This window comes from Gossypium arboreum, chromosome 8 (genome assembly GCF_025698485.1).
Source record: "Gossypium arboreum isolate Shixiya-1 chromosome 8, ASM2569848v2, whole genome shotgun sequence".
NCBI lineage: Eukaryota > Viridiplantae > Streptophyta > Magnoliopsida > Malvales > Malvaceae > Gossypium > Gossypium arboreum.
Window position 1 is genome coordinate 125184795 of NC_069077.1, and position 27804 is coordinate 125212598.

At 33.0% G+C, this 27804-nt stretch overlaps 2 protein-coding genes and 1 non-coding gene across 5 annotated transcripts; 1 reads left to right on the forward strand and 2 right to left on the reverse strand.

The window, feature by feature from the left end:
• Window positions 1-2209: 2209 nt before the first annotated feature.
• On the reverse strand, window positions 2210-2316 carry LOC128279568 (small nucleolar RNA R71). The gene has a single exon (XR_008269770.1). It is a non-coding gene; the product is annotated as a small nucleolar RNA R71 (small nucleolar RNA).
• A 19257-nt stretch (window positions 2317-21573) lies between these two features.
• Window positions 21574-23641, forward strand: LOC108459619 (pentatricopeptide repeat-containing protein At5g66520-like). The gene is made up of 2 exons (XM_053018277.1): window positions 21574-23205; window positions 23287-23641. Exon 1 carries the CDS (start codon window positions 21682-21684, stop codon window positions 23068-23070), a length of 1389 nt encoding a protein of 462 aa, XP_052874237.1. The 5' UTR covers window positions 21574-21681; the 3' UTR covers window positions 23071-23205; window positions 23287-23641.
• Window positions 23642-23860: 219 nt separating this feature from the next.
• On the reverse strand, window positions 23861-27535 carry LOC108458558 (uncharacterized). Of its 3 annotated transcripts, XR_001867322.2 has the most exons (14): window positions 27428-27535; window positions 27296-27326; window positions 27135-27208; window positions 26997-27036; window positions 26739-26891; window positions 26408-26611; window positions 25632-25951; window positions 25426-25554; window positions 25205-25338; window positions 25013-25110; window positions 24766-24857; window positions 24552-24682; window positions 24352-24405; window positions 23861-24265 (listed from the first exon to the last, which is right to left on the reverse strand). XR_001867322.2 is itself a non-coding variant. In XM_017757974.2 (13 exons), the coding sequence occupies exons 1-13, from the start codon at window positions 27449-27451 to the stop codon at window positions 24193-24195; spliced, it is 1503 nt and encodes a 500-aa protein (XP_017613463.1). In that variant the 5' UTR covers window positions 27452-27535; the 3' UTR covers window positions 23861-24192. The 3 variants fall into 3 exon arrangements, 2 of the variants coding, with proteins under 2 accessions (XP_017613463.1, XP_017613464.1); XM_017757974.2 differs by lacking the exon at window positions 24352-24405; XM_017757975.2 differs by lacking the exon at window positions 24352-24405 and having other exon boundaries at window positions 26408-26597; window positions 26734-26891.
• Between the last annotated feature and the right edge of the window lie 269 nt (window positions 27536-27804).

A 27804-nucleotide genomic window follows, 5' to 3' on the forward strand; every position in this document is an offset into this window, starting at 1 on the left:
GATGGTGCTTAAATATTATTATTTGTTACTTTTAATTGCATGTGAAAGGGTTGTGTTTGGTGGTTTGGCAGGTGTAGGATGTGGAGAAAAAAATAAATGAATGAAGGTTTGCCGGGGAAAAAGGTTGCATAGTTTTCCAAATTTTATGCCATGGCAATTTCAGGAATATGATCAAGTCAACAGTCAACGCATACCAGTCTCAGCCCAACTCTACTTGTACCAGAAAAATCAACCTAAAAAAAGAGAAAAATGATCATGATATCATGTGTTGATAACCACCAACCCTAAATGAAGGGATATTAATCCCAAAAGAAAATCTAAAAAAGAGAAGAAGATATCTTGGGTTGTTGGATTTACCCTAGGGAAAAAGCTTATAAAAAGCTAAAAGAGAAAACCCTAAAGGGCAAACAAGAGAGAACAACAACAAAGAGGAGGATATCCTTGGGTAAAAATAGAGGGTAACAGCTGAGTAGAGACGAAAAAAGGAAGATGAAGGCAGTCCTTCTCAGCCACCATAGGACACTATGTTGCGGGAGTATGAACTAGACATGTGAATGTTGTCTTCCTGAAGTCTTCCATTTTTATTACTTTATTCTTCCGTGAATTGAATGATGAAAATAATGTTGGATGTTATTTTGGTTTTAAAGCTTATTTGCCAACCCATGAGCTAAATCTCATAGGGTTGGGATTATATGATGAAACCTTCATTTTTCTATAATGGTTGAAGCATAGATCTGAATTAATTTACTGTTTCATTCAATTGTTCTTATTTCTACAGTGTATGTGTGCAATCCCTAGACATAGACTGTATGTGTGCAATCCCTAGACATAGACTGTGTAGCATACCCATAAAGTAACCTAATTTTGAAAAGGTTGGATTAGTTAGATCAAAATTGAATGATATGAGCGAGTACTTGACCGATACTTGTGGTAAACTCTAGACATAGAGCAACGCTCATATAAAAGGAAATAGTCCAGGGTACCGTATTAAAAGCCTATAGACATAGGCAAGGTAACTTGAGGATTTTACTCTTGAAAAAAGTAGAACACTTTAGAACTCTTCTGAATAGTAGATTGAGTATGATTTTGCTAATGTATTACTAATATAAAGGGTAGATTCTTAGTAATCCCAACCTTCCACATCACATCATATATCCTTTATTTTTTTGCCGTTGTATCATTCTTACTTGTTTATCTGTTCATTTACATATTATTCACGTAGTCATTCTCGTAATTGCCATTGCATTTTTACTCTTGCGTTGCCATAACATTTTTAATTATTCATCAATTACACATATTGTTCACATTAATGTTCCTTTTGTTTACCACTTCATTTTTATCATTATTTTGTTATAACATTAATCTAACTTTATTATAATAACTTTACCAATTGTATACCTAATTCGATCACTGTGGAGACAATCTCACTTATCACTTTATTACTTGATTCGATGTGTATACTTGCACAATTCGCATATCATTTTCACACTTGACAAGTTTTTGGCGCCGTTGCCGAGGATCAGTAATTTGGTGTAATTTGGTTTGGTTATTTTACTTAATTCCATTAGTTTATTTAACTTAGTTTTATCTAATTTCTATAGGTTTGCCATCAGTACGTGAAAAGATGCATTCCTACTAACAAAGAGTATCATTTTGACCTAGAGATTGAGAGAACTTTATGAAGAAGGAAGAAAGAACTACAAAAAATGGCTAGGAACGAGAATGATCCTGGTCTCAATGATAATCAGAATGGTCAATATGTTAATCCCCCTTCTCGTAAGGTGATACTTGTTATGAATGATAATTTGAATTGTTAGGGTGCTAATTCTCATGTTTGTGAAGTGATAGATGACCAAGATAGACCAATCCGAGGAGCATGTTGTCCTAATTTTAGATAACCTAAATCTAGGGATAGTCACAGTAGTTTAAGCTAAAATCGGTAATTTTTCAGATGTTACAAATAGTAGGACAGTTTGGTGGGCTGCCCACTAAAGATCCAAGACTTCATTTAAGACTTTTTCTTTAGGTTTGTGACTCATTCAGGCAGCAGTGTGTTCCTGAAGACGCTCTATGACTTAAACTATTTCCATATTCTTTAAGAGATCAAAGGAGAGCATGGTTGAATACTTTTCTGTCGAGAACAATAGCATCATGGAATGATCTTTGCTAGAGGTTTTTGCTACGGTATAATCCACAGAACATGAATGCCAAGCTTAGAAATAACATCATATTTTTTTGGCAGTTAGAGGATGAAACATTATATGAAGCCTAAGAACGATTTAAAGAGTTAATTCAGAAATGTTCGATGCATGGATTTCAACACTGGACTTAAATAAAGATGTTTTAAAATGGGTTGAACGCACATACAAAATGGTAGTTTATGCATCTGTCAATGGTAAATTGTTGGATAAATCTTACAACGAAGCCTATGAGATTTTGGAAAAGATTGCCAACAACGACTACCAATACTCTGCCACAAGAGTTGGGACGTGCAAGAGAGCTGCTAGTACCATGGAGCTTGACACAATTACTTCATTGACAGCCTAGGTATCTTCTTTAGCTAATATGATCAAAACAATGAAGAAGACCATTGCAACTCAAGAGATGAACTCAACTGAACTGTCATGCATTTATTATGGTGAAGACCATGTGTTTGGTGAATGCCCATCAAGCCCAGCATCGATATACTACATAGGTAATTTTAACTGGAATAATAACCCTTATTCCAATACTTACAATTCAGGGTGGAAACAGCATCCAAATTTTAGTTGGAATAATCAATGTGCGAGGAGTTCACACAATGTTGCAAGACAGAATATCCACAATGCATCGCCTAATTATAATCATCCTATGCTGAGTAAAAATGCTCAAAAAGATTAGGTATCATCTTCTAATTCTATTGAAGCTTTGTTGAAGTAATATATGGTAAAAAATGATGTTTTGATTCAGAGTCAGGCTGCGCCTCTTTGAGCTCTTGAAAATTAAGTAAGGCAAATAGTGAACGCTCTAAATTCGAGGCCACAAGAAGCATTTCCAAGTGATACTAAGAATTTGATATCACAAGGAAAAGAGTATTGAAAAACAATCACCCTTAGAAGTGGGACTCAAGTGGATGAAGTTGTTCAAGATACCACGGCAGAAGAGGACAATTTCAGACTCGACCAGGAAAAGAATTTAGAACCGTCTAAAAAGTACATTGCAATTCAAAAGGTAAAACAACAGCCTGTCGCAAAAAAAAATCAGATCATTTTATTAGGGGAAATGTCATAGCAAAACAATATCAGCAACTTGAAGGACGACCACCTCTACCACTTCCTCAGTGATTCTACAATTGTAAACAATAGGCCCAATTCAAAAGATTTTTGGATGTTTTAAAGCAACTCTATATTAACATACCCCTAGTAGAAGCTTTAGAGCAAATGTCAGATTATGTAAAATTTATGAAAGATCTATTGTCAAAGAAGTGCAGATTGTGAGAATTTAAGACTATTGCTCTCATTAAAAGGTGCACAAAAATGTTGGTGAATAAACTATCTCCAAAGTTGAAGGATCCAAGGAGTTTCACTATCTCATTTTCAATTGGAAATTGATATATTGGTAAGGCGTTATGTGATTTAGAAGCGAGTATAAATCTAATACCTATGTTTATTTTCAGGAAGCTAGGAATTGGGAAAGCAAGACCTACTATGGTTACTTTGCAACTAGATGATCGATCCTACGCCTATCCGGAAGGTAAAATTGAAGGCGTGTTGAGATAAATTTATTTTTCCTATGGATTTCCTTATTTCAGAATTTTAAGCTGACCAAAATATGCCAATTATTCTTGGAAGACCTTTTCTTGCTACAGGTAGAACTTTAACCGATGTGTAGAAAAGTGAACTGACCATGAGGATGAATGATCAGTAGGTCATGTTTAATGTATTTAATGTACTGAAATATGCTGATGAGAATGAAGAATGCCGTGCCATTGACTTGATAGAAATAGTAGTAGAGGAAGAGTTCATGAGATTTTGCCACAACAATTCTGATAGTGATATCGGAGACCTTTGTGCACTTTGCTGGAGCAAAATAGACCTTTTAATTTTCATGAACATTTTTTGGTAGCTCACATATATCCTCATGGAACTGTTGATGTCAGAGATGTGAAAATGGGGGTCACATTTAAAGTTAATGAACAACGCTTGAAGCACTACTAGGGTGCTCATGTGAAATAGGACAAGCAATCCATTGACCTCCGCAATGCTTAAGTTAAAAATTGTGTTTCTTTTTTTTTGTTTTTTTCCTTTTGGTTTTCTTTTATTTAATTACTTTACTTTAGTTTCGTCTTTTTTATTAGTTATATTTAATTATTTCATGGTGTTTTCATTTATACTTTTATTCTTGAATAAATGAGTAGCTTTTTTCTAGATTTACGGAGACTGATAAAGTTAGTGCTCTTAAATCCACACGCCAAACAGAATGAAGTAACTACACTCCAGTCCAAGCTAGGGAAGTTTTTTTTTCCTATCTCATGCATTTTATTTCTTTAGCCATGACATTTTCTGTGCATATCTATCTTTTTTGTTTCATGTTACATACTTGTACATGCATTAAGGACAATACATCCCTCAGGTTTGGGGGTGTATTATGCATCTAAACTACATTAGATATTTAGTTGAGCATATTATTTTACCATTTTTTGTTTATTTGTCATTTATTTTTCCATGGCAAACATGACTGCCAGGAATTGTTTAGACTGTGATGAGTGTGTTTTTGTCTGTGATGTTCGATGAAAAGCTTAATTCTCCGGTAAACTTAGAAAGTTGTGACAGTGGATTAAGTGATTTTAGCTTAGGATTGTTTGCTTGTAAATTGATCCCTAAAATTAAGATGTCCTAATCTTATTACAATTGATCTATAGTAAGTTCCTTTTGATAAACTTAGAGACTCTTGAAAATATATTCGGTAACATGACAATACTCAATAATGAATAAAGTGGCAATGTCTAAGAAAACTCTTTAAAAAAAATACCATAGAAAACTCCAATGCTTAGAACTACTGAGTAAGTCAGCACCACTTTTTTGCTGCATCGTGTTGTTGATTAGAAAGGTGAGTTTGAGTAAGAGTGTGTAATAAAGAAAATTAGAGTCACTCCACTGTAGTAACGAGCTAAGCAACTAAAGGGGGAATTGTTCGCTTCATCCATCTTTTTAGTTAAAAGCCTTAGCTTGATGAGTGAGTATTCAAATCGTGACATGATTGAGTATTTGGAAATTTAGTGTATGCTCCATTGAAATTGTCAAGTCAAAGAATCATGTGACCAACTGAATCCTCTAGTAAAAAAAAAACAAAAGAAGAAAAAAAGGCATAATAATTGGATATGTATGTATTTGAGTATGTATAAGGCCAGATGAAAAGAAAAAAAAGGAAAACTGAGTTAGTTAAAAGTTGAACTAAGTAAATTAAAAGGTACTTGCTATAATGAAAATTGCATGAATACTTAGGATTTCTCTTTCTTTTAAGGCAATATTTTCTGCACTGCCTTTGCTAAATAAGCGTATGGCACTTGATCAAATTTGTAGACATTGAAGATTGCTGATAACTGAAGTACAAGATGCTCTTTAAATGGTCTAACAGTGCAAAGCTGATTATGTTACAATGGCAATTCTTATGTTCATATATTCTGCATATCTTACTTGAGGACAAGTAAAAACTCAGGTTTGGGGGTGTGATAACTGTTGAAAAGAGTTATAATTCATGCCTTTAAACTGGGTCAATTGTTTATACTTAAGTGAACTTAGTTGCATTTTAAGATATTATTTTAGCATTTTTAGAACATTGCATAAGGAGCTTGGACAGTGCTTAAATATTATTATTTGTTACTTTTAATTGCATGTGGCAGGGTTGTGTTTGGTGTTTTGGCAGGTGCAGGATGTGGAGAAAGAAATAAAAGAATGGAGGTTTGTCAGGGCAAAAGGTTGGACAGTTTTCCAACTTGTATGCCATGGCAATTCTAGGAAGATGACCGAGTCAATAGTTAACACATACCAATCTCAACCCAGCTCTATATGTACCAGAAAAATCAGCCTAAAAAAGAGGAAAAAGATCATGAGATCATGGGCTGATAACCACCTACCCTAAAGGAAGGAATATTAATCCAAAAAAAATCTAAAAAAGAGGAAAAAGATATCTTAGGTTCTTGGATTTACTGTAGGGAAAAAGCTTGCAAAAAAGCCAAAAGAGGAAACCCTAAAGGGTGAACAAGAGAGAACGACAACAGAGAGGAGGAGATCCTTAGGTAAAAATAGAGGGTAGCGACTGAGTAGAGATGGAAAGAGGAAGATGAATGCAGTCTCTCTCAGCCACCACTCACCGCGCTGTTGGAGTTTGAACTAGACATGCGAAAGCTGTCTTCTCAAAGTCTTCTGTTTTTATTACTTTGTTTTTCCATGAATTGAATTATGAAAATAGTTTTGGATGTTCTTTTGGTTTTGAAGTTTATATGCCAACCCATGAGCTAAAAATCTCATAGGGCTAAGATTACATGATAAAACCTTTATTTTTCTTTAATGGTTGAAGCATAGATCTGAATTAATTTATTATCATTCAATTGTTTTTATTTCTAAATTGTACGCGTGCAATCCCTAAACATAGATGACGGTGCAGCATGCCCATAAACTAATCTAATTCTAAAAATGTTGGATTAGTTGGATCAAAATTGAATGATATGAGCAAGTACTCGATCCATACTTATGGTAGACTCTAGACATAGAGCAACGCTCATATAGAAGGAAACAGTCCAAGGTACCGTATTAAAAGCTTATAGACACAAGCAAGGTAAGTTGAGGTTTTTGCTCTCGAAAGAAGCAGACCACTTTAGAACTCTTCTGAGTAGTAGATTGAGTATGATTTTGCTGAGGCATTACTGATAAAAAGGGTAGATTCTTAGTAATCCCAACCTTCCACATCACATCACATCATAATCCTTTATTTTTTGTCATAGTATCTTTTCCAAAGCATTCTTAGTTGTTTATTTGTTAATTTACATATTATTCACACAGTCATTTTCATAATTTCTATTGCATTTTTACTTTTGCATTGCCATAGCATTTTCAATTATTCATCATTTACACATATTGTTCATATTAATGTTCCTTTTGTTTACCAGTGCATTCTTATCATTATTTTGCTATAACATTAATCTAACTTTATTATAATAACTTGACCATTTGTATACCTAATATGATCACTGTAGAGATGACCTCACTTATCACTTTATTACTTGATTCGACGTGTATACTTGCACAATTCACATATCATTTTCACACGTGACAATTACATAATCTGAAAAAAAAATTGTTCTTAAACAAATCATTAAACATGAAATCTTGAAAACAACAAGTTGCGAGTTGATAACTCACGTATGATTAACTTGTATATGCATGTACCAAAATTATGTCAAAACATCCACTTGCTGGATAAATAGGTTCATATTTCTTTCAAAAATGCAATTAATTCAATCTCAACTTTTATTAATATAGTTTAATAAATCTTTTTTTGAGAATATGAAATACTTGATAAATGAAGAATCTTCATGTTCTTATCTTATTGCATCATTATTGATTGAGATGGTATAACCCGATCATGCCAACTAATTAGTACATTTGGACTAATAAACTTCTGAGTTACTATGCATGTGATTCAACAGTACTAAAGTAAAATTCTAGTTTACCATTCTATATGATTTAACCTTACAAATAGGAGCAAAGCAAGAAATTTTGGGGGGGCAAAATTAAATTGTATATTTTTATGATAGTAAAAATGTAATTTCACCATTTTATAGTCTATATCTTTATAATTTTTAAAGGATTAAATCAAATTTTTATCATTAGGGGGCAAAGTGTAATTTTACCATTACTAATTTTAAATTTTATAAATTATAAATGGGCCTAAATGGAAAATTTTCCATTTTAGGAGAGGTCGGGAGCCCTGGCCGCCTCTTTGACTTTGCCACTACATATAAATAGATAGAATAGCATTGTATCAAAGAAAACACCAAATTAACTAGTTTAGAGGTAGTTATAGATATCATCTTTGAAGCATCCAAATAGGAAATATTAAACTCAATAAAATAAAATCATAGTAACAGCCTACTTTCAGTGAAATCGGAACAGTGGTTTTGTGACCACAAATCCGAGTTAAAAAGAAAATTTTATTTTAAAATTATGGCATGGTCTATATTATGATAAAAGGTTGCATGAAAATTTTGATAAGAAAATTTTATTGATTTTGTAGTTAATTGAAAAAAAAATGCATTTTCAGGACTTCGTTCCTATAAATCGGATTCGTTAGTTGTATAGTTAATTAGGTTTTTGTTAAGTGAATTTGCTTGAATTAAACATAATAAGGTAAAAGGATTAAATTACAATAGAGGTAAAAGTTTAATTATAGATTCAAGAAAAACTAAAGGGACTAAAAGGAATTATACCATTTTTTAAATGTTGAGGCGGTTTAAGTATGAAAAATCATAGATTTTTTAGTTTAAAACGTGTATATATATATAATAGTAACTAATTATAAAGTATATTATTATATTATTATATTATATATATATATATATATGAAATAAAAGAGAAAGAAGAACAGAATAGAGATAAGAAACAGAAAGAAAAGAAAAGAAGGAAAATAGGGTTTTTGAAGTTCAAATTCAAATTGGTAAGTTTATTCAACTCCTTTTCTTATAATTTTGATGTTTTTGGAATCCTAGGACAAAATATTACTTAGTATATGTTGCAACTTTGACAGTTAGTAGATTTTTGGACATGGTTTTTGTTGAATTAATTGATGAATTAAGGGCCAAATTGATAGAATTTCAAGTTAGAATTTGGTAAAGGATTAAATTGAAGAATAAATTAAAATTTTTGTGTAATAGGGAATAATTTGTAAACTTGTGAAATTCAAAGAAAAATTCTGAATTTTATGAAATATAAGTGCTGTAAATGTAAGATGTAAAAATCAAATAGGCTTGGAACAATGATTAATTTGCATAAATATTAATTTCCAAGCCTAGGGACAAAAATGAAATTTATGAACAGTTTAGGGTCAAAATAGTAATTTTTTTTGGAACATGAGTTGAATTCAAATGAGTATGAAATATGTTGAATTGATGTTAAATTCATTTATATAGACCCGGAAAGATCGAAAAAGGAAAGTGATAGTGGAAAAGAAATCGGATTAAAAGAATTTCGATTATAAGTTGCTATCGAGGTAAGTTCGTATAACTTGAATGAGTATGTAAATATGTTAATTTAAATGTTATATTGTATTGTATATGATGTATGAAATTGAATATATGAATTATAGATGTGAAATGAAAGAAATGATACATGTTTGAAAAATAATAATAAATGGGTGAAATTCCGTTTGAATATTGGTGACTGATGGATAAATGGAAATTTCCCGAAATAAATGAGATTCTGCATGTGTTGCAGAAATGGATTGAGCTCAGATGGAAAATCTGACAAAAGCCTTCTTGAGAATTTAAAGTGAATAGGATTTATTCCTGATTCACTAAAAGAAATTAAAGTGAATAGGATTTGTTCCTGATTCACTATAAATATTTAAAGTGGATAGGATTTGTTCCTTATTCACTATGGTAACTTAAGGTGGATAGGATTTTCCCTAAAATGGTAATCCTGATTCGCTACGATTACTTGATATGCTACTCGAGAGAGTGTTTGATGATTTAACATCCTAAGAGCTAAATCCTAGATATGAATTGACGAAATATGAAAATGTACACTTTGTGTGTTCTACTAAAAAATCCATCGACAATTCCAATGATTCAACGGATGAGATAGAAAAACTAGACATGAGAAATATGAGATGGAATGAGAAAATAGCTTGATGAGCTCATCTATGCCTATTGGTACATTTGTTACTAACATGTTTGATTGAAATGTTTATGAATAGGCATATAGCCAAAATGAATGGAAATTATGCTTCTATATGATTTAAATGTTAAACATGATTGGTAAGTTTAATTCATATTATATGAACTTACTAAGCATAAATATGCTTATTAGGTTATATTTTCCTTGTCTTATAGTGCTTGAAAGCTCGAAAGAAGTGGAAGACGGGTCGGAAACTTCATCACACTATCATCCTATCAATTTTGGTATAATGATTTACTTATTTTGAAAACTGCATGTATAGCTAAATTAGTGAAATAATAAATGTTACACAATGTTTGGAAGTTAGCCATTGGTATGGCTAGCAATGATATATATATATATATAAACATATGAGTTCATGAGGATATAAATGGTTCTCATACACACATGGATGAAATAGTATAAGTATGGTAAGGAAAATATGCATATTGATTTGCCATATGGTATATTAATTAACGATATATGATATTGTGAATGTGGTTACTTTGGTAAGTTTGGGTAATAGGTTTTTGTGATGTTAAAGTAGAGTTTTCTTACATGAGGAACTATGTTCATAATATGATAATAGGAACATAAAAGGGAGTGATGGGAAATATTGTAGTGAAAGGAAATAAAGGTGTTATAAACTTAGTCATTAATACTTTGCACTAAAACAGTCTTACATAATAGCTGTAGTCTAAATTTGAAAAATCAGAAAAAATTGTGGAAATTAAGTTAGAGATTGAATAAAATATTAATTTAAAACTAATCAAGTATAGTTTCTTATAAAGGAAACGGTGTAAGCAAAAGAATTTCATATTAGGAGATATTTGAATTTGTGTAAGACAGAGTCAAAATGATTTTGAAATCCTCTATTCTGATTTGAGAAAATCATTAAAAATTGTACAAAAATAATTATTAATTATAATTTATATTCTTAGAATCTTTAACAAGTCTATTTTCAAAAGTAATAAACAGGAACATTATTCAAATCTCGTACTAAGAGATAATTAATTTTTATTGAAGAGGGTTCGGGACTATCGGACAGCAAAACAGGGGTGACTTTAAAGAATAAACTGTATTTATTGGCTAGACTAAAAATTTTGAAAATTTTATGGTAAGAATATATGTGAGTCTAGTTTTAGAGAAAATTATCTGTTCTCAATTTTGAGTTCTTTAGCTCAAGATATAAATAATTTAATGACTATGACTCAGGTGGACAGTTTTGTTATGAACATAAGAAAATTGAGGAATTATGTGTAGTTATTCTGTAAACTTCGGTAACATCCTGTAACCCTGTTCCAGCAACGGATATGGGTTAGGGGTGTTACAATCATAGCCTAAACAACATGCATTTGATGCAAATAAAATCTATCAATTTTCAAAATGTGCACTAACAAATATTTCATTCTGATTGTATGCACGTGTGTGCAGAAAACAAATAATTTTATGGAATGATTCGATATGAAAATTTACTATGTTGATTGAATAGAAAGCTTGAAATCAAATGATAAATATGATAATAAATCGTTGAGGTAGCATTTATGAAATGAATTTATCAAGTATCAAATTGTGTTTTAACAAGTATTTGATAATGTCGGTTAATATTAATTGACATATTTATCTTATAAACTTAATCTATGTTCTATTACAATTTATAATATGATTTATTTTCGAATTACAGAAATACTACTAAGTTATACTCCCATACGATTTTGTTTTCCGTACGCAAGTTAGGTCCTTTTTGGTTCGATCGTCAACATCAGCATCCAATGGCAATCCTAGACTCGAAGTGTTGGTGATGTTTCTAGTTGTTAATGGCATGTACCTAGGAAGGCCATATGTTTACATAATGTTATGTTTCGGATGAAATTGGCACTTTGAATATCATGTGTATATGTATATATATAAGTGTTGGTGATGATCTTTGTTGTTGGTGATCTTATTGAATAGTTCAGGTATGTATGCTTAATTGCCTATATGGTGATTAGGTAATGTGCTTTGAAATAGGTTTGGTGAAATGAATGGTATGCTTAAGTTGAGTTTGAAATAGTTTGGTAAGTTTTGGAGCATGTTTACATGGTTAAATGATGTATGCCATGTTAGTTGTGTTGATGTGTCATTTGAGGCATATTGGTATGGTTTGAATGTGGTATTTTGGTTTGCATATTAGTGAAAGTAGGTTTCAATATGTTTTAAGTTATGCTTGTATATGGAAGAATGTCTAGGTTGATATTGAAACCTAAAGGACACTTTTTTGTGCCACACGGCCATGAGCCACACACGGTTCCAAGACACGACATCAAGTTGTTACACGAGCTGGAACACACTCATATGACTTATTGAATTTGTGCCTGCATGGTTGCACACAACCACAACCTATTACACGTCCCGGTGACACTACTGTATGACAACTTTGAAATAATTACACTTTTTACCCACACGGCTACAGTAAAGTTATATAGTCTGCCTACACAATCATACACCCCACCCTCAAACGACCTCAGTCATTCACACGATCATGGGACCTGGCCATCTGACCCTTGTTTACAAAATTTTCCCATTATTTTGTAATTATTTCAAATTGATCCCTAATCAATTTCAGGTTAATTTAAAGCTAAAATGAATGGTATGCTTAAGTTGAGCTTGAAATAGTTTGGTAAGTTTTGGAGCATGTTTACATGGTTAAATGATGTATGTTAGTTGTGTTGAGGTGTCATTTGAGGCATATTGGTATGGTTTGAATGTGGTATTTTGGTTTATATATTAGTGAACTATATGCAAGTTATAAGTAGGTCACTATATGCTTTAAGTTATGCTTGTATATAGAAGAATGTCTAGGTTGATATTAAGACCTAAAGGACACTTTTTTGTGCCACACAGCCATGTGTCATACACGGTTCCAAGACACGACATCAAGTTGTTACACGGGCTGAAACACAATCGTATGACACGTCCTGACGACACTGCTGTATGACAACTTTGAAATAATTACACTTTTTACCCACACGGCCACAGTAAAGTTACATAGTCTGCCCACACCATCATGTGCCCCACCCTCAAACAGCCTCAGCCATTCACATGATCAGGGGACACGATCGCCTGACCCTTGTTTACAAAATTTTCCCATTGTTTTGTAATTATTTCAAATAGATCCTTAATGGATGTCAGGTTAATTTAAAGCTTTTGTAAGCTCGATTTAAACCTGAATTTGATTGTATTGCATGTCATACTTGTTATATGTGACTAATTAATGTTGACTTGAAATTTTGAACTATGAATTGTAAGTAAATGTTCCGTATTTGCCTGTAGAATCTATTACTCGAGTTTAGCGATTGGACCAGGTAAAGGGTGTTACAATTAGGTTCTAAGAATATGTCAGATGGGCAAGCTTCGATTTTGGTTGTTAGAAGATGAAAATAATCTAAGGATTCGGGTCAAAGAAGATCTAGATCGAAATTGAGTTCGAAGAACCGAGATAAGACCTATAACTACTGCAAAAAGATAGGTCACATTAAGAAAGAATTTAAAACTCAAAAATAAGAATAAGAGGGCTACCGAAAATGACGAGAAAGGGAAATAGAAAGCTAATATAGCCAACACCAATGTTGCCAAGGACAAAAGAGATGATTCCTTGTTGGTGTCTTTGATCGAAAGGCCTAAGCTTAGGTCTGATTGGATCTTGGATTTAAGGTGTTCTTACCATATGTGTCCCAACATGGACTGGTTCTCTATGTATAGATCAATTGAAGGTGGAGTTGTTCTTATAGGGAACAATTCACTATGTAAGATAATTGGTATTGGCACGGTTCATATCAAGATGCACGACAGAAATATAAGGACACTGTCAAATGTCAAGCATGTGCCTAACTTGAAGAAGAATCTCATCTCCTTAGGTATCCTAAACTCAAATGGTTGTAGGATCGTCGTCGAGTCAAACGGTGTCAAAGTATTTTGTGAAGCTCTTGTTTTGATGAAAGGACAAAAATTTGGCAGCCTATACATTCTACAAGGTTCAACAATGACCGGTACGGTAGCAATCACAAAAGCAGAGACGAAATCATCATCACATCACGATGAGGGAACCCATGACGTTGTGATAACGTGATGAAATTCCCTCTTTACAGATTCTGAATCAACTTAGTTATAGCACATGCGACTCAGTCATTTGAGTAAAAAAGGTATGACCATTTTGAGTAAAAGAGGTCTTTTCATAGGCATTGGAGTTGAAAAGTTAGATTTCTGCAAACATTGCATTTATAGGAAGCAAACTCGAGTTAGCTTTGATTCAACAGTGCACAGGACAAAAAGGACCCTTGACTATATTCATTTCGATTTATAAGGTCCGGCTTTAGTTATCCCCAAAAAAGGTAGAAATATCTTCTAATGTTTATTGATGACCACTCTAGAAAAGTTTGGGTTTATTTATTGAAGCACAAGAATAAAGTCTTCGAGATCTTTAAGTAGTGGAAGGCCTTACTAGAAAAATAGACTGGGAAATCTGTAAAGTGGTTAAGAACGGATAATGGTCTCAAGTTCTATTCAGCTGAGTTTAATGATTACTGCAAACGAGAAGGAATTGAAAGACATCGCACAGTTGTTGGTACATCGCAGCAGAATGGTTTTGTTTAAAGGTTGAACAGAACGTTACTTGAGAAAGACTGATGTATGCTTTCAAATACAATCTTAGAAAAAGAGTTTTGGATCGAAGTTGTAAACTTGGCAAGTTATTTGGTGAACTAGTCTCCACATCAAGCATTGGATGAAAAGGTTGCTAAAGAGATATGGTCGGGTAATCTTCCTAATTACTCTAAACTTAGAGTATTCGGTTGTCTTGCTTATGCATTAGTTAGGGAAAGCTTAAACCAAGGGTTGTAAGATGTATTTTTCTGGGTTTTTCCACTGGTGTTAAAGGCTTTAAGTTATGGTGCCCCAAAACAAACAAAATGATAATTAGTAGATATGTTATGTTTGATGAAACTGCGATGTTTCATCTAAGGAAGGAGTCGCCTTCCTTTAATGAAAAAAATGAAACAGTTCCCCAAGAAAGGTGGAGTCAGAGTCGAAAACAGACAATGGCGTCCCAACGTTACAAGCAGCAATGTCACGACGATAGAACGAGCAGAGCTGACATCATAAATAGGGATTTCGTGATTTCACAATGTCATGACGAAATCATGATATAAGTGTGGCTGAAGTTGCTTTGGAACTGCAGAAGGGTACTAAAGTAACTTCATATCAGTTAGAGGCTTCATTTGACTCTCAAACTCCTTCTACATCTCAACTACAAAATTATAAGTTAGCCCAGAATAGGAAAAGACGATAAATTAATCCACCACAAAAATACTGTCATGGAAATTTAGTGGCATACACTCTAAGTGTTGCGAAGAGCACTGATTCGATCGATCCCTCCAATTACTCCGAGGCAGTTCAGACTCCCGATTTGAGCAAATGGTTTGTCGCAATGGAAGAGGGGATAGAATCTATTCAAAGAACAAGACTTGGAAACTCATGAAAACACCCACCGAAAAATAGATATTTGGTTGTAAATAGGTGTTCAAAAAGAAGGAAGGATCGGGTCCAGGTGACACCAAATATAAAGTGAGGTTGGTTGTAAAGGGCTACAGTCAGGCGGAGGGAGTTGATTTTCATGATGTGTTCTCTCTTGTTATGAAGCATAAGTCCATTTAAGTATTGTTAGCTATTATTGCATTACTGTAATAGCCGACTTTCAATGATTTCGGAAATAGTGGTTTGAAATCACTAAATTCGGCAAATAAGTTCATAAATTTATTTATTTAATAATTACGAACCAAATGTGATTTTTGAGAGATTTTTTGAATTAGTAATTTGTGCTTTATAAAGATTTATTAAGTTAAAAATTTGAGAAAAAGAGGTATCGAGACCTCAATGTTATAAATCAAGTCGTAAATATTTTTATAAATATTTACGGAGTGTCAATAAGGAAGTATTAAAATTTCGTCAAAAAATTTTGACGTTTGGGTGGTTAATTAAATACAAAGGACTAAATTGAAAAAGGTGTAAAAGTTGCTAAAAGGATTAAATAGCTCAATTTTTAAATGAGGAAGGACCTAAAGTGCAAATAAGCCCAAAAGAGATATTTTGGGCGACAATAGCTGAGAAAAATTACGAAATGGGTGAAATAATGGCAAAATTAGAAAATTGCCAAAATTAGCTAAATAAAAATGGGACCAAATTGGAATATATAGAATTCTCTTTATTTTTCTTCATTTTCATCAGCTGAAAAATAGCAATGGAAGAGGGTTCAAGCTGGTTTTCATACTCTAACTTCATGTAAGTTTAATTCTTGCTTTCTCCTTGAAATTTCTAAGGTTTTGGACTTTTACAATTGGGTCGAACTTACTATGTCATTAGTTTTTGATTTCATGGCTAATTTTTAAAGTTTCCATGGATGATTTTTGGAAACATATGATGAATAAATATAGAATTGAAGCTTTAATTTTGATATATTATGATTTTGTCAAGTAAAATTGAGGGAAATTGATTTTAGGACCTAATTGTGAAAAAGTTTGGAATTATAGTTTAGTGCTGAAATTCTAATCTCTAAAATTATAAAGTAGTTTAAAGTAATATAATAAAGTATTAATTGATAAAATTAGCTCAATTGAGAGGTTAATTGAGCAGGGATGAAATTGTCACTTTTTAAAAGCTTAGAGGCAAAATGGTAGTTAACATCTTGCATAAAACAATTTTGGACAGCAGCAGTTGTATGAATTTGAAAAATCATCAAAAATTGTAAAAATCGAATTAGAGGATGAAAAAAACATGAAATTAAATCTTATTGAGTCTAGTTTCTTATAGAAGAAACGATATAAGCAATGGAATTGTAAATCATGAGATATAATAAATTTTTGTGAGACAAGGTCAGAATGATTTCGGGTTCCCCTATTCTGACTTTGTAAAATCATAAAAAGTTTAATAAAAATAATTAGGGGCTTAAATTTATATTTTTAGAATTTTGAATGAGTCTGTTTTCAATAGAAACAAACTAGAACATCATCCGAATCCTTTATGATGAGATAATTAATTTTTAGTGTAGAAGGTTTGAAACTGTCAGACAACGGAACAGGGGTGACTTCAAAGAATAAAACGTACTTATTGGCTAAAGCAAAAATTATTTAAATTTTATGGTAAGAAGATATGTGAGTCTAGTTTCAGGTAAAATTATCTAATCTTAATTTGGAGTTCTGTGGTTAAAGACAAAAATAATATAGTGATTATGACACAGATGGACAGCTTAAATATTCATATAAGTAAATAGTAAAAATTATAGATAATGTTACTTACAAGTGTGTTATTTATACTAAGGATGTGGATGCAAAGGAGGAGGAGGAAAAATATATTAATGACTTGTGTATAAATTGATAACAAGCTTGATTATAGTTGATAAAAGTTGAATTAGAAATGATATAATGTTTTATTTGTATTTCTATAATTCGAACTTAATATTTAATTGTTGAAATTATTATCTAATATGTATGGTAAGTGCATTGAGATGATTATTTGAATTGGAGTGAACATTGGTTGAAATTGAAAAGTGAATTTAATTATTAATTTTGTATTTTGATTAAATGTTATTGTAAGTAATTTAGGTGAGAATTATTTGTATTGTGTTTTACAATTGAAATGGATTGATTTGGTATGTGATAAATTTACTGAAATTATATGGATATATGTGATTGATTTGGAAATTGAATATTGAATGTATGTTATATTAAAATTAAATTGATTGGGAATGTGATGAAATAAATATGGATATGTGATATTTGTGGAATTTGAATGTATGTTAATGAAAAGTAAATTGAATTGTATTGAATTATTAATTTATGTGATTAAATTGAAATGTGTATTGATTGAAAACTGAAAATTGATTAAAACCCTATTAATGATGATCGGGCTAAGTCGGATATAGTTAGCATGCCATAGGATTGGAAGTGTTCAGGATACTTCAACTTTGAGTCGATGAGGCACTATAAGTGTCGATCGTTATTTCGACTTGAGTCGATGAGGCACCTTGTGTGTCGTCTCGCCATCGTTACATCGATTTAATCCGATAAGGTAATCGAAAATCTTGATCTTGTCACTTTTTACTTTGGCAAAGCCGATGAGGCAATCGAGTGTCGATCTTGGTGTGTTGGTTGGATCCGTATCCGCTCATGTCCGAGTCATGTTAATAGGGGTAAATAAAAGTATTGAATGACTGATTTCTCTAATGATTGATTGTTACTGAATAATAAAGATCAATTTATCATTACCGAAAAATACTGATTGAGAAGTGAATAGTTGAATTCTATTTATTGATATTAAACAGTGAACTGAAGTATGAGTGAGACATATGAATTATGTATCTTTGAACTAGATATGAATGAAAAATATTACTGTTTAAATGAAATGTGAAGTAAAGTGATAGTATTTAAGTAGTTAACAAAATTGAGTTCACTTATATAAATTTGTTAATCGAGATTGTGATCGACAAGAAGAGATAGCGAATTATATGATTAACAATATGTTGAAGACATGTGTTAGAGCTCGTGATCAATTTGAATGTTTAAGCTTTGCAAATTTATACTAAACATGGAGAAAAGTTATTTGGAAGCTCGTTGGATTGGAAGCATTGATGGGGATCGATCACATTAACTACAGGTATATTCAGCATATTTATATATGTGTGTGTCATAAATCACTAGATGTATAATGGCATGTATAGGTTTATTAACCAATGCTGAATTATAACTTGATATGCAAGTATCTAGCCACTAATATGGCTTGTATTTGATATATTTGACACATACATTTATATGGTCTTAACATGCTAATGGAATGAGAGTGTGAATAATAAAATAGTGATAAACATATAGAAGAATTAAAATGAGATGATAAAATTAATATATAGTAAGCCTATATAAATAAAATGGATGAAATAAGTAATCTTGCATATACAAGTATAGAAGAAGATATAATAAGCATAAAACTTGATTTGGACTTGGTTAAATATCTTGAATTAATTCTTTAATGTGTTTAAGTGTTGGTGTAGGTAAAAGATCAATTGGGAGATAAATAAGGCTTGGAAAATAGCCTAAACAATGTTCACATGGGATAGACACGGGCGTGTGCCTTGGCCGTGTGAGGCACACGGCCTGAAGACATGGCTGTATGATATGACTGTGTGAAACCTATACTTAATTTCGAAAATTAAAATTTACCACATAGCCTAGCAACATGGGCGTGTACTAAGGCCGTGTGACCCAAGTTTCTTCAAAGATGCAAGTTAGAGAGTTACACGCCCCAGAGACACAGCCATATGACCCTTATATGTGTGAAAAATTTTAAAAATTGCAAATATTTTCCTGAGGATCTGGTTTAGTCCCGACTCGACCTTAATGCATAGTTTGAACCTTGAAGATTCGTTAAAGGAATATTTATAATCAATTTCGATGTTTGAACAATAAATGACTTAAATTATCTATAAGTGTTCTGTACTCCTTAGTAATGCCTCGTAACCCTATTCCAGCGACGGATATGGATTGAGGGTGTTGTAATTACACAACCTTAAATTAAAGCAGTTAAATATGAAAATTGCATTCTTTCATGGCGACTTACAGGAGGATATCTTTATGCAGCAATCGGAAGGCTTAAGGATTAAAGGCAATGAAGATCATGTTTGCCTTCTACAAAAATATATGTATGGCCTGAAGCAATCTCCTCGTCAATGGTATAAGAAGTTTGATTCATTTATGTCAAGCATCAATTTAATACGAAGTAAGTATGATAATTGTGTATACTTGCATAATCTTGATGATGGATCATTTATATACTTGCTACTCTATGTTAATGATATGTTAATTGCGGCTAAGGATCCATCTAAAATTGATCGATTAAAAACCATGCTTAAATCTAAATTTGAGATGAAGGATCTTAGTGCAGCTAAAAAATTATGGGAATGGAAATTTCCAGAGATAAACACTCTAGTAAGATATTTTTTTCACATCAAAGGTACATTGAAAGGGTCCTTAAGCAGTTCGAAATGCAAAATTTGAAACTGGTTAGTACTCCCTTAACTGCACACTTTAAATTTTTTGCTTCAGATTCACCAGAAACTGAAGACAAAGAAAAGTATATGTCCTTGGTTCTTTACTCCAGTGCAGTTGGAAGCTTAATGTATGCAATGTTTTACACTCGTCCAAACATTTCACACATTGTTAGTGTTGTAAGTAGATACATGGCTAGACCCGGAAAATTATACTTGCAAGTAGATAAGTGGATTCTCAGATACTTAAGAGGGACATCAAATACTCGTTTAGAGTTTGGACGAAGTTCAAAGGGTTTAGTGGACTTCGTAGACTCAGATTATGTAGAAGATTTAGACAAAAGAAGATCCATCGTAGGATATCTATTTGTTTTCGACAAATACATCATTAGTTGAAAAGTCACGCTTCAAGCCACTATGGCTTTATCAATTATCGAAGCTGAATATATGGCAATCATAAAGCTGCGAAAGGAGACATTTGGTTGAGAGGTTTATTAGGGGAGCTAGTTAATAAACACGGAGCAAATATTGTATATTGCAATAGTCAAAGTGTCATACATCACACTAAGGATCAAATGCATTACAAAAAAACAAAGCACATAGACATTCAGTATCACTTTGTTCGGGAGGTGATTGCTCAAGGAGATGTTCAGATTCACAAAATTGGCACAGAAAATAATTCAGTCGATATGATAACCAAAAGCCTTCCAGTTCTCCAATTCAAACACTGTTTGGATTTGGGCAGCATCATGCAAAGATCGAGTTAGGTCCCAAACGTGGCTCGAAAAAGAAGGCATTGCAGAAATACGAGCCAATATGGAGATTTGTGGAGTGTGCCACGTATTTTGGATGAAATAGAGCTGACTCATGACAAGGAAGAGCCAACATCCCAGCAACGCGACACATGACTTCTTTACAAGAAGAAACCGATGTCTCGACGACACAACGTGTGACATCCTGACGAGCTGAAAAACGACGTCGGGACGTGGCGATATGTTCCCTACTAAATTAGGTTTCTTCTCCTAGTTAATCTCTGCTATCTTTTCCCAGTCGAACTTTAATAACTCTAAGGATATTTTAATCAGATTAGCCCACAAATTTTAGGCTATAAATAGGGCTTTTAGCAACGCTAGAGAGATTGATTCAACAACACAATTAAGAGAGAGTTTTGTGGGAATTTCGAGAGAACTTTGTATTTTTGGTTCGAGTTTGTTTGTTGTTTCTCTATCTTGTATCTCCTTCGGTTATTTGTCGTTTTAATGAAGTATTTTTTGCCCATGGTTTTTTATCCTCTTCAGAGGAGTTTTTCCACGTAAATATTTGTGTTCAATTTTTCTCTATTCAGTCTTGTTGGTTACTTAATTCGAGTTAACTCCTACAGAATAAACAATTAATTTAATAAATTACAATGATTTTTTTTTCTTTTATTTTTACTTAGCATGAAATTTTTGAGATCATACAATCAAAAGAAATATTTTAGGAAATCAAAAATGAAAATGTAAACATGCTTGTCCGACTAAAATAAAAGTAGACAAATTTGTAAAGATTTGATTTTGATTTAAAAAGGTGGATAATGAACAAGATAGTGTACCCATAATATATATTATATATGATATAACTGCCATATACACCTATATGATATTCTTTTCTTAGGCTTTTAAATTTTGGCAGAAACAATAACCCTCCACCATCGCTTGAATCATGTCATCATATACAAAGAGAATCATTCAGTTGATAAACGCCTCCACTTCTCCTTCTCACATTCGTCAGATCCAAGCTCAGTTCATTCTCAGAAACCTCCTCAAAAACCACTTCATAGCTCACCATTTCATCAATGCCTGCAACTCTTTAGGCCTTTTAAACGATGCCCACGCCTTCCTCCTTCTTTCTAAACCTCCCCCTCATGTCTTCCTTTACAACACCCTCTTTAGAGCCTTCTCCCACTCCAAAACCCCACACCTTCCTTTTTCTTTATATGCCCACATGCAATGCGCCTCGGTTTTGCCTAATAACTACACCTTCCCTTTCCTTCTCAAGTCCCTAGCCGATTTCCAGCTGCTCCAGAAAGGACAAATCGTTCACGCCCATGTTTTAAAATTGGGTCATTCCCATGATATTTATATACAGAATTCCCTGATGAATATCTATGCTTCGTCTGGTGAAATGGGGTTATGTCGCCAAGTGTTCGATGAAATGCGTGATAGAGATGTCGTTTCGTGGACTATTTTGATCACGGGGTTTAGAAATGTTGAAAAATTTGATGATGCTTTGATTGCTTTTGAGCAAATGCAGTATGCAGGTGTGGTGCCTAATAGGGTGACTATGGTGAATGCCTTGGCTGCCTGTGGTGGTTTTGGTGCTTTTGAGATGGGGGTTTGGATTCATGATTATATAATGAAAAACAGATGGGAATTGGATTTGATCCTTGGGACTGCTTTGATTGATATGTATGGAAAATGTGGGAGGATTGAAGAAGGGTTGAAAGTTTTCCATAGCATGGAAAAGAAGAACAATTTTACGTGGAATGCTGTTATCAACGGACTAGCTTTAGCCAAAAATGGTGAGCAGGCCATTTGGTGGTTTAATAGGATGGAACAAGAAGGGTTTAAGGTTGATCATGTAACTTTAGTTGGGGTGCTTTCAGCTTGTAGTCGTTCGGGTTTGATCGATATGGGTCGACAAATATTTATTTCTTTAGTCGAAGGGAGATACAGATTCTTGCCCGAGGTTAAACATTACGCATGTATGATTGATCTCTTGGCACGGGCAGGATGTCTTGACGAAGCTTTTCGAGTTGTGCAGGAAATGCCTTTCGAACCTTCAAAGTCCATTTGGGGATCATTGCTGGCTGGTTGTAGAGCTCATGGAAATTTGGAATTGAGTGAGATAGCTGCAAAGAAACTTATGGAGTTGGAGCCAAGTAACAGTGCTTACTATGTTGTGTTGTCCAATTTGTATGCCGATATGGGGAGATGGGATGATGCTGAGAAAGTGAGAACATTGATGAAAGAGAAGGGGTTGAAGAAAGACCTTGGTTTTAGCTCTGTGGAATGGGAATCCCAGGGACAAGTTTATGAAGTATTAGCATAGTGAATTCCCTTTAAACTTGTATGTCAAGAATGATCTTACTCATTTCCTTCGATCTTCGTTGAAACGGAAAGGTCTGCTCCGCTTGGATCGAGTTCTAAATCTTGGATATGAGGAAACTTTGCTCCTCTGGTTGAGGTTGGCTTCTTCCTGAGAACAAATGTATAGCCAATGAGATTAAATTCTGACCCATATGGCAATGGACAATTGTCTTTGCAGCTGTTTTGGAGGAAAGCACTCAAGCAATTTGCAGTGTATATCATGAAATCATGAAAGTTTATTCGATGGTCTGCTGACTATTAGCAACATTATTTCAAGGTATAGGATTCTCTATATTTTATGAGCATGTAACATGATACTCAGACCTCACTGCAGTGACTCAGAATGATTGACCATTTATAAAGTTTGAAAGGTACAGAGCTTTTGATTAACTATGATCAGTCCGATTTCTATTTGTCATTTGTTTCAAGGTTCATTTGTTAAATGAACTGAACACGAACAAAGTTTGTTAAGCTCTTTTATATTTATTTCATTTTAAAACTTGTTTAATAAATCATCTAAAATTCATTTAAAATTCATTATTATTTGATTATTATATATTAATAAAATTATTATTGCTTGTATGCTTATTTTATTTATAGTATAATTATTAATATTTATATTTGAATATTTCATATCTAAAAATAAGATATATGTTTATTTATATATTTATAAACATTGTTCATGAACATGTTTGTTTATGCTTACGAATATGTCCGCGTAACTTAAATGAATGAACATAAACCCGCATAAATTTAAGTAAATGAACACGAATACATTATAATACTTTGTATCTTGACATCTATAACTTCTTTTACAATATCCAAGCTCAAAACCAGAGTAAAAACAGTGGTATACAATTCAAACACTAGAACAAATATATATATATAAATGATCCTGCAATAACAAATATTATGCTTAGAAACTTCAGTTCCCATTAATTTCCTAACATAAAATCTAAATATATGCTTATTTACAGAACGAATTGCATGGCTCTTTCGATCATTTCAAGCGATCATATGACTTTGTCTAGAACTCGAACGAATGATGTAAAAAGCCACTTCCTCAAAGACAAGCCCAAATTAGTTACAGTGAGATGTCAGAGAAATATGTAGATAAAATTGTTTTCTCACCATCACCAGTGACATCAACTTCCTTCCTGTCATAGAAAATAGAAGCAAATTCATACAATTGAATTATAAATGTTAAAAATTCCCCTGACAAGGAACTAGCTCAGGTCTTTACATGTGTAATGATTCCTTGCAGTATAGTATCAGGCGGGTAAAATGTGGTACAGTTCTGCTAGGATCAGAAATTATAATTAAAAAAAAAAAAAAAAAACTAATAACGCAAGGCATGGAAATCTTCAATACTAGTAGTAATCATACACACTGGTTAACTTAAGAAATGACCTTTTGATAAGATTTAGGGTTCAATGTACATACCATGGGGCGTGAATGCAAATCAACTTTCCAATTTCAAGGTCAACATTGGCACATATTCTTTGATTGAAAATAACAGTTACTTTTTGTCCTTCATTTTCCAATATTTTGGGGCTCTCCGACTGCAAAATACCCTGCAAAAACACACGTATAACTTCAGTTTCTAAGTTTTTTGTTCTCATGGTACTGCATCTTAAAACTCTTCAAGATTCCAAACCTCTATGGTCTTGACAAAAGAGCAATAACAGACTGTCAGTTTTGCATCCAAATATCTTGAAACAATGTTCACGGCAATGCAGCTTGGCTCATCTGAGAAAAAGGAGAATAAAGAAGAGCAAAGAATAAGCAATGTATCAAAACGCATAAACAACTTTTTCGTTAATTGCTCATGTGACGCAGTCTTTATAGGTCAATTTCCCTCAAAATTTGCTAAAGGGATAAGGCAAACAATAACAAGATGTTACTTTTAAAGCTAGCTCCATTCTGTAACTTCATAAGAAAATGCGTATCTGTCTCCTTTTCTTGCTGCATGATCTGCTGCAACTTTCCAAATAGTCCAGTGCTGCAAATATTGGGAGGAAAAATTACTCGAATATATTCTACTTTTCTAACATTTATAATTAACATGATAAGATAATTCTAGCCGTGTTATGAACCTGAATGCTCCTGGTCTAGGAATAAAGGTGCCTTCAGCAGTCAAGGAGGTGGCACCTAAGGCTTCCTGAAACTTATCTGAAATAGTTGGCTTCTTTATCTCAGGGATGGCAAGTTTTAGATTTTGGTAATCAGCCTGCTTAAGCATTTTGTTCAAGTTCATTCAGTTCATAATTCCAAGTAAGAGGCAATAACTAAGCAACTGCAGGCATGATGAGTATACCTCATCATTGCTTGATGATCCACCACTGAAGGGCTCATTGAGGTCTTCACTTTCAATGGTTCTATCACCGAGTGAACATATACTTCTTTTGAGAGCAGCTTGTACCCTTTTTCCTCTTGCTCTGCTATGCTGCAAAGTATGCATTTAAATTAAAATTTTAAGCAACAACTTATGGCTCAAGAACAATAATGAGTAAAAAGGAATACCATTTTAAAATTCCCTCTTAGCAGACTGGTATTATCTTGAAGGTCATCTAAAAGCTCAGCCATTGAATGCTCAATAAATCCATGACCATGAGCTTCTACATCAGCAGGAACAATCTCTAACCGGTTTTCCTCTTCTCCATTGAAATCTTCAAGAACCTCAGCTATTGAATGCTCTAAGGTTCCATGATCACTGGCCTTCAATCTTTCAGGCATTTCACCAGCCTTAGTTGACACCTCATTTTCATTATCTGAAGTAGCAGACCGTCCTTTATGTGATTGGAAGCAAAATGAAAATCTAGGTTTAATTTTGCTTTTGGCACCTGCAAAAGCATGCATAGCCAAGGTTGCCAAATTAGAATAAAAGGAGCATCTTTCAAATGTCAAATAAAGCCGCATAATATTGTGGTTATGTGAAAGAGTTTAGGAACTGACTCACGGGACAAGTAGATCCCTCAATGAGGTCGGCTAGTGAAAGATCTAGCTACTACCATGCATACAGTTACCATACACTATTTGATGCAACAGCACATTTTATGTGAATCTATCTATGTTACCACTTGCATATAATTGAATATTACTATTTAAAATAATGATATAATAATTAAATAAGGTAGCAAGAATTCCCCGGATACTCTCAGGAAGTCAGGATTCTCTCATCCTTTTCCTTTTCTGCTTACTACCATGAGAACATGATCTGATGAAAAGCAAATACACACATTGAGAATGGATTGATAATGCATTAGAATCAAGTCAATCTTGGAGCAAGAGAAAAAAACCTTTACAAGATTTATCAGCTTTGGAGGCAGAAGAAAAGCTAGAAACATTTTTGTCCAAATTGATTAGTGCCTCAGCCTCTTTAGTTACCATAGACCATGCATTTTCCCCATTTCCATCCTTAATTCCATAACTATGATCAGATTCTTTAGCACCAGAAGCAATGAATGTCTTTGAGCGCATAACATTCTCCTGTCCAAGGAAACCTAATTATAACACAAAAAACATGCCGAATACACTCAACGATCACGAGTTAAAGCACCACCATCAGACAGTAAGATATCCCACAAACAAACAAAAATTAATTATCTGAAATTTTACTTATTACCTCACCATCAGAGACCAGTTCCTCACAGGAAACTCTTCTACATAACTTCTCAGAGGGGAAGCAGTTGCCCTCATCGGAAGAGTCAGGCACTTCAACATCCTCTTCAAGACAAAAACTAATGTGTTCTTGATGGTACGAGCGATTGTTATCACATTTTTCTAACAAAAAATTTAAAATCAAATAAGCAATACATCAAACAGCTTAACAAAAAAGAATTGCAGCCACAACTCAAATCTAGAAGAAATTGACCAGAAACTGGATACCTTTAAGTGTTTCAAGTCTTGATTGAAGTTGAAACCTTTCCTATCGACGCAAAAAATTATAAATCAAAATTCAAATAGAGAAATAAAAACTTTCCACATTTACACATAAACTAGCAAGTAGAGTAATTGAGTAACGACCTCTTTCTCTTTTTCTAAGCGGTCGCCTAATGAAGCACAATTTTCTCGAAAATCATCATCGAAATCGTCCTCGTCTGCCAAATTTTCGCTCATAAGCTAATGTACACATCCTCGATAAACACAGAAAAATAACAATAATAATGTTGATAAAAAGAAATTACCAGAAATGCTCTGATCAGAATCTGGATTTTCCTAAAAGCAAACAAGTAGTCAGTAAATAACTAATGATGATGAAAAGAATATAATTTGTTTTTCAGAGGGAAAAAAAAAAAAGTCGATGAGGAAGTCATTACCTGAAATGCGTTTCGCCGCCACATTCCGGAGCTCCGTTCTTTCCAAATTCAAAATGGTAAAACTACCCGGTTCTTTTATTACTTTATTTAGGGTTAATGAAGATTTACTATTTTGTTAAAATAGTTTTAATTGTATTTTTAACCTTTTTAACTTTTAAACTTTTATTTGTTTTTCAATATGCTTTTCTAATAGATTTAACTAATAGATTTAACGAAAGCACCGCTCAAAAAGTTAATAAGAATGATATAGAATATTTTAATGAGATGTAATTTATTACTTAGATAATTTAATAAGATAATTACATTTGGAAAATAATAAAATAAATAATGCATTAAATTAAATTAAAAAACTCTTAATTTAAAGAAAATAAACGTAA

Coding starts and splice junctions, on each gene's coding strand:
- LOC108459619 (XM_053018277.1), top strand. CDS start 21,682: ATGTCATCATATACAAAGAGAATCATTCAGTTGATAAACGCCTCCACT.
- LOC108458558 (XM_017757974.2), bottom strand. CDS start 27,451: ATGTGGCGGCGAAACGCATTTCAG. Junction 26,612..26,738: donor TGAGGAACTGGTCTCTGATG/GTGAGGTAATAA, acceptor TGTTATAATTAG/GTTTCCTTGGACAGGAGAAT. Junction 24,266..24,551: donor ATTTGCATTCACGCCCCATG/GTATGTACATTG, acceptor TTTCTATGACAG/GAAGGAAGTTGATGTCACTG.